The sequence below is a fragment of the Cydia fagiglandana genome, chromosome 12 (assembly GCF_963556715.1).
Source record: "Cydia fagiglandana chromosome 12, ilCydFagi1.1, whole genome shotgun sequence".
Lineage (NCBI taxonomy): Eukaryota > Metazoa > Arthropoda > Insecta > Lepidoptera > Tortricidae > Cydia > Cydia fagiglandana.
In genome coordinates, this window is record NC_085943.1 from 12348199 (window position 1) to 12355996 (window position 7798).

At 43.6% G+C, this 7798-nt stretch overlaps 1 protein-coding gene across 1 annotated transcript; it reads right to left on the reverse strand.

The window, feature by feature from the left end:
- Positions 1 to 712: 712 nt before the first annotated feature.
- On the reverse strand, positions 713 to 3566 carry LOC134669355 (uncharacterized). The gene is made up of 2 exons (XM_063526870.1): positions 3069 to 3566; positions 713 to 1674 (listed from the first exon to the last, which is right to left on the reverse strand). The coding sequence occupies exons 1-2, from the start codon at positions 3391 to 3393 to the stop codon at positions 713 to 715; spliced, it is 1287 nt and encodes a 428-aa protein (XP_063382940.1). The 5' UTR covers positions 3394 to 3566.
- Positions 3567 to 7798: the final 4232 nt, after the last annotated feature.

Genomic DNA, 7798 nt, shown 5'->3' on the forward strand with positions numbered 1-7798 from the left:
GCCAAGGAAGCACCAGCTTAGCTTGGCCTGGAGCACATTCTCGCTCCTGCACACCCTCGACTAACTAGGGTACTGAAGGGGTAAACGAAAACCTCATCTTGAAAGACCTCTTCTTAAATTACCTCAGCTTGAAATACCCATTCTTGAAAGCCCTGCCTGAAGGCCCTGCATTACTCCGATCGGATCGCTGAGTCTCAAACCACCCTAAATGCCTCTGGGCGCCGCGGCCGCTGCCGCGCGAAGTCATGGCCGGCCCGATAGTGTGCTAAACCGCGTAAAAGATTGCTACCACCATAAGTTTTGCGGGAGCAGGTCCCAAGAACATTCTATTAATCTGGAGGCACATTAAAGTGCTTAAGGTCTATTTCTGAATCCGCAGGTGTAGAAGGAGAGGGCGAGCGGTGATGGTCAGCAACGTTGCTGTTAGACCGCCTGGCGCAGCGCGGCTTCGCGGCCGACACGCGCCTCGCCCTGCCCCCCACAGGTGGAACACTATAATAGGACAGGCCTTACCTTACCTACAGAGCTGTCATAATAACCTTTACTTTAAAACATAAACACCCGACTTTCGGATCCCTAAGAGCGGTAGGGTTTTAAAAATAATAAACTTTGCGATTAAATTTTTATGCCAATGAGAAACATGACAATAAAAGTAGATATGATAGGCCTTAACCTATAAACTAAAATTTGAAATCTTAACATAATAACTTATTTATATTTTAATTTCGTCTTCATTTAAAATGTATTGTTCAATAAACTCGTCAAGCACTTCCAATATCACTTTTTTGTAATCTTTATCGTTTTTCATCATGTTCTTCATAAAAGTAGTTTTGTCATTCAACATGATCTCATCGAACAGCGCAGAATCCTTGGATATGTTCGTCATCATATCATCATCCAGCCAAAACGTTTGCATTAAGCACGCGTGCGTTACAAGACCCCAAAGATTATGTTCTTTTGCTGAACTCATAAAGTTATACTTAGTTAAAAATTCTTCAATATCTATGCTATGATTCTCAAGTACTAGTTTAAGTTCGTCGTAGTAATAGGACAGAAAGTAGTCGAGGTTTTGTTTTCGATAACGAGGCGTCAAGTTACAGTGAAGAAGTTGCATAACATCGCCCGCTGGCGGCATGCACCGCACAGCAGCAAAATCCACGAACACACAATTGTCAGGCACTACACTGCCGTCTTCTAGCCTCTTATAATGAAACAGCATATTATTATTCCACAAATCTCTATGGCACAACACGTTACGATGCTCCTTAGATGGCTCGGCTAAAATCAAAACGGAGTTAAACACGGTGTTCCACCGGTTTTCAATGATTTTCATGATATCCAAGTTCCTATATTTTGAGAAGGCTTTAACAGCTTCTAAAGCTCCGATTCTGCATTGAATAAACCACGAATCTGTTTCGATGAAGCCTCCTGTCCCCAATTGTTCATTATATTGTTCTTCAAGTGTGTAAGGTCGCTGTAATTCTTTAGTCCTTGTCTCCTCAAAGATGATGGAGCTCGCATGAAATCTAGCCAGAGCTTGGAGTGCTTGTTGGGTGTGCTGCTCGTCGAATTTGGTAAATCTACTCCTCATTTCATATTGTAGAGCTGACAAATCTTCGAACACCAGTGCGTTTTCGAGGCATGACACAAATTGTGCACTCCATGGCTGCATACCTAGAAGTAAATTGGAAAATTATTAAATACATGAATAAAGTACAGTCCATTACATCAAAATGAATTCAATTTATCACCTTTATCCATTGGAATATGGTAAAAATGTATCATATTTATACGCGACTGTTCAAAGTGCATATCTAAATACTCGTAATGTAACATTTAACGCCTAGTGCCAGTACGAGCTCCCTAAATATTTGTGCCATACCTATCTGTCAAAAGCAGCCAAGTGCGAGTCGGACTCGCCCATGAAGGCAGCAGCAGCAAGTCCGTAGCAGCAAGTAACATAATAAAATTGCGGTTTACATACATTACATACCCCACACGTATGGGTTTGATGAAAAAAAATTTTTTGAGTTTCAGTTCTAAGTATGGGGAACCCCCAAAATTTAACAGGTAGAACTATTTTTGTGTGAAAAGATGTATTCACAGAATACATCTACTTACCAAGTTTCAACAGTAGGCATAGTTCTTATAGTTTCGGAAAAAAGTGGCTGTGACATACGGACGGACAGACAGACAAACATGACGAATCCATAAAGGTTCCGTTTTTTGCCATTTGGCTACGGAACCCTAAAAATGGGGGTCTATAAAAATGAACAATCCTAATTAAAACTTTTGTTACCTATTCTTTTTAAATCTACATGCCCGTGAAGATCGGTTTTCCTTCGCCTTGCATCTAGCATTTGTAAGACGCTCTGCCACTGGTATCTAATACGTAGATTAAGAAATTATGGTTATTAAGTATAAGGTCAGTCGGGGCAACTTGCGCCGTTGTCAACTACGCCTATCTTAAAATATGTACACAATCGTAAATAAAGGGCTATAACCCTTTATTCCCTTCCACCATAGCCGTACTTCAGTAAGGACAGAAACAGTCGAAAGTTTGTTAACCCTAGCTGTCCTAGAAGCATTTTCCCGGGTAGGTGTATGTCCCGACCATCAGCGATGACAATGACAGTCCCGACAATATTTCTGCAGGTATTTACCGTATTTTTCAAAAAGCGTTATATGTATGAGTACTTATACAAATATTTAACAAGCTTCCCACAGACCTTAAAAAATTGGCATCATTACCTTTCAAAAAAAGCCTGTTTGACTGGCTAATCAAACAGTGCTTTTATAGCATAAATGACTTTTTACAGAGCTAGTTCACGTTATTCATTATTATTGAGTCTATCTAGCATAGTTTATTGTTAAAAGTGTTATTGAAGTTTAAAAATAGTATTTAGTTCTAAGACAACTTACTAATATTGTACGCTTTTGTAAGGCAGGATATGGAGAACATAAATATTTTGTACCACCTTTGTAAACCTCACCCATAACCATACAATAAATATTTTTTGATTTTGATTTTGATTTTTGATTTTGTAGGTAGGAAGGTAATATCTTACCTGGTACTGCAATATTCCTTTGGATAACATCATGAAATAATCGTTCATTGTCAAATGTCCCCATCTCCTTATCCATGTTCGCTTTAGCGGTATTAGTCAGAGATACTGCTTTGACGAAAAAGTAGTGTTGCTGTCTCTTATTGTTTGATGTTACGGGTACTTGCAACTTCAAGTAGTCTGCTCCAAACCCAACCATTTTGTCCCCGACATAATGCACTGAATAGTTTTCTACTACACAATCCCCAAATCCGTACTCGCTCAGAACAAATTTGATGTCTTTTTCAGTTATATATTGGACATTACGAGAATCCCCTTGAAAATTCATTATTACATTTGATTTCACACAGAACGTTATGGAATGAAATTTCGATGTGAACTGTTTTAGGCAGGAGATAATCTAAGTGCCGTTTGCCAGAAATAGACTGGACAATCAAGATCAACATTTTGTTTACCTCAATGACGTTCCTGTCTGACCTTCGATTCTGACCTTTAAGTGACTTATTTTTTTCCAACGAGGAATTGATATAGGTAGGTTCCTACCTACTTAATTAAAGATGCATTTTCATCGGCGGCAGCGAGACGAGAAGATATTAAGTTTAAATTGCTTATGCATTTTATCAAATAGCTAGCTTTGCAAAATTACATAGGTAAGTACCTACCTAATGCAATATAGAATTAGGTTCTGCCCGGGACTTTTGATCCGGAACTTCTTCGAAATCGTTAAAGCCGTTTCCGTGATCCCCGAAATATATAAATAAATAAATACATATAAATGTTTATACATATATATATATATATATATATATATATATATATTTAACGGCCTCCTAGCGTAGTCGGTAGTGACCCTGCCTATGAAGCAGGAGGTCCCGGGTTCGAATCCTGGTAAGAGTATTTATGTGTCCATCACAAATATTTGTTCCTGAGTTATGGGTGTTTTCTATGTATATAAACATTTATCTATCTATCTATATACATATAATAAAGCTGTAGAGGGTCGAAAGTCTGTACATGGAAGATATTTGAAAAAAAGTTGGCTGGGGATACTTAGAATCGATAACAGAACACGTTCCAACAGTTTTTAGATTTTTTGTCTGTTTGTCTGTTTATCTGTTTATCTGTTTGTCTGTTTATTTGAACGCGCATCACGTGAAAACGGCTGAACGGATTTTGATACAAACTTTACTAATCTGTCGAGAAAATCTCCGGCCAGGTTATAGGCTATAAAAATTTAACCCCTAACAGGGGGGGTAGCCACAACACTCGCTTGATTTAAGTTTGCCCCTGAATCTTATGGCGCTACTTAGGAATGAGGGGCAAACTTTATTCAAATATTTGCTACCACTATTGAGTAAGTACCCTGGTAAACTAACAGATGGCGCTGAATTTAATACGTCGTGACATGCATAGCCACCGAGGAAGGATTTTGCCAAATTAACTCTAAGCAGCTCTAAGTTTAGATGAGGGGGTACGGATATCAACAAATTTAATTGAATAATTATGTTGATTTAATAATACAACAAAATTAAACGACAGTAAATCAATTACCCCTCATTGCACAGTGCCATCTTTTTCACGACTGCCCAAAAAGAGAGAGAGAGAGAGAGTGTATTGTGTTTTCAGCGTTCGTGTTTGTATGTAGGTATATATTTATTCATTTGATATTTACCAGTCGCTTTTCGGTGAAGGAAAACATCGTGAGGAAACCTGCATACATCTGCGAAGAAATTCAAAGTTGTATGTGAAGTCCCCAATCCGCATTGGGCTAGCGTGGGGACTATAGCCCAAGCCCTCTCGCGCTCGAGAGGAGGCCTGTGCCCAGCAGTGGGACGTATATAGGCTGAGATGATGATGATGATGATATATTTATTTATGTGAGTTTCTTTATTCCACCTTAACTTCTGAATGCCTTAACCGATTTAGACGTACGATACATCATTAAAATCCTTACGTCATCCCGGGTGAGATGATGAGAGAACATGTGACGACATTATCAAACCAATATTGCGGACTTAATACGCCATATTACGCAACCTTTAGAAAAAATATCGTGCAAAGCATCGAGTAGGGTATCAAAATGAAGGGTTGTGAAAGCCGATTAATAATATATATCCAACATGTGGGTTCAAATTTGAGTTTAAGAAAGTACGAATTGACAAAAAATGTTAAGAGAAGCTAATCTCATTAAACCAAATATTATTATTGAGTGGGATACTTATTAAAATACAAAGAAGGCCTGATGTAACTACGTGGCGCGCTGCACGCGGTTCAAAGCCAGGCGCCCTCGACTTTCTCATATTAAAGTGTCGGGCGTAGCCCGATGTACGTGACGCACTGTTCGCGTTCCAAAGCCGGGTGAATTCGACTTTCTCATAAGTACTTGAAAGTGTTGGGCGTAGCCCGATGTACGTGACACGCTGTACGCAGGCGCCCTCATAGTCAAACCTTCGGACGTAACCCGACGTACGTGGCGCGCTGTACGCGTTCCAAAGCCGGGCGCCTTCGGCGCCCTCATACTCAAAACGTCGGGAGTAGCCCGACGCACGTGGCGCGCTGTACGCGTTCCAAAGCCGGGCGACTTAGACTTTCTCATACTAAAAGAGACGTACGTGACACGCTGTATGGTTACCAAAGCCACTACACGTTACGAAATTCTTATACTCAAGGAGTTGGGCGTATACCGACGTACGTGACACAATGAACGCGTTCCAAAGCCGGGCGCCTTCGGCGCCCTCATAGTCAAACCTTCGGACGTAACCCGATGTACGTGGCGCGTTTTATGCGTTCCAAAGCCGGGCGCCTTTGGCGCCCTCATACTAAAAGTGTCGGGCGTAGACCGACGTACGTGACATGCTGTACGCGTTCCAAAGCCAGGCGACTTCGACTTTCTCATACTAAAAGGGACGTACGTGACACGCTGTATGGTTACCAAAGCCGGGCGCCTTCGGCGCCCTCATACTCAAGGAGTGGGGCGTAGACCGACGTACGTGACGCACTGAACGCGTTCCAAAGCCGGTCGCTTTCGGCGCCCTCATCCTCAAAACGTCGGGAGTAGCCCGACGCACGTGGCGCGCTGTACGCGTTCCAAAGCCGGGCGCCTTCGGCGCCCTCATACTAAAAGAGTCGGACGTAGACCGATGTACGTGACACGCTGTACGCTTGCCAAAGTTGAGTGCCGAAGGCACCCTCATACTAAAAGAGTCGAGCGTCATAGTAAAAGAGTCGGGCACAGCCCGATGTATGTGGCGCGCTGCACGCGGTCCAAAGCTGGGCGACTTCGACTTTCTCATACTAAAAGAATCTGGCGTAGCCCGACGTACGTGGCGCGCTGCACGCGGTCCAAAGCCAGGCGACTTAGACATTCTCATACTAAAAGAGACGTACGTGACACGCTGTATTGTTACCAAAGCCTTAGGCGCCCTCATACTCAAGGAGTCGGGCGTAGACCAACGTACGTGACACACTGAACGCGTTCCAAAGCCGGGCGCCTTCGGCGCCCTCATACTCAAAACGTCGGGAGTAGCCCGACGCACGTGGCGCGCTGTAAGCGTTCCAAAGCCGGGCGCCTTCGGCGCCCTCATACTAAAAGAGTCGGACGTAGACCGATGTACGTGACACGCTGTACGCTTGCCAAAGTTGGGTGCCGAAGGCACCCTCATACTAAAAGAGTCGAGCGTAGCCCGACCTATGTGGTGCACTGCACGCGGTCCAAAGCTAGGCGACTTCGACTTTCTCATACTAAAAGAATCTGGCGTAGCCCGACTTACGTGGCGCGCTGCACGCGGTCCAAAGCCAGGCGACTTAGACTTTCTCATACTAAAAGAGACGTACGTGACACGCTGTATGGTTACCAAAGCCACTACACGTTACGAAATTCTTATACTCAAGGAGTCGGGCGTATACCGACGTACGTGACACAATGAACGCGTTCCAAAGCCGGGCGCCTTCGGCGCCCTCATAGTCAAACCTTCGGACGTAACCCGATGTACGTGGCGCGTTTTATGCGTTCCAAAGCCGGGCGCCTTCGGCGCCCTCATACTAAAAGTGTCGGGCGTAGACCGACGTACGTGACATGCTGTACGCGTTCCAAAGCCAGGCGACTTCGACTTTCTCATACTAAAAGGGACGTACGTGACACGCTGTATGGTTACCAAAGTCGGGCGCCTTCGGCGCCCTCATACTCAAGGAGTGGGGCGTAGACCGACGTACGTGACGCACTGAACGCGTTCCAAAGCCGGTCGCTTTCGGCGCCCTCATCCTCAAAACGTCGGGAGTAGCCCGACGCACGTGGCGCGCTGTACGCGTTCCAAAGCCGGGCGCCTTCGGCGCCCTCATACTAAAAGAGTCGGACGTAGACCGACGTACGTGACACGCTGTACGCTTGCCAAAGTTGGGCGCCGAAGGCACCCTCATACTAAAAGAGTCGAGCGTAGCCCGACCTATGTGGCGCACTGCACGCGGTCCAAAGCTAGGCGACTTCGACTTTCTCATACTAAAAGAGTCGGGCAATAAGATAGAATTCTTATCAGAAATTAGCATGCAGGAAATTATAATTGTTATAATTTTTTAAATTAATAAATACAGCGTAATGTACTTTACTATTTTTTATATATTTAGCAGCTTACTGACACAAACCGAATTCCAGGCGGACGAAGCCGCGGGCACAGCTAGTAAATATATATAAATATATGTACATACCCACAACACATCAAGCCTTATTGAGCTTACTG

What these genes read in the sequence shown, in the direction of transcription:
- LOC134669355 (XM_063526870.1), bottom strand. Translation starts at nt 3,393, where the DNA reads ATGAATTTTCAAGGGGATTCTCGTAATGTCCAATATATAACTGAAAAA. An exon ending in AAGGAATATTGCAGTACCAG is followed by an intron (nt 1,675 to 3,068) that starts GTAAGATATTAC and finishes ATTTACTTCTAG; the next exon opens with GTATGCAGCCATGGAGTGCA.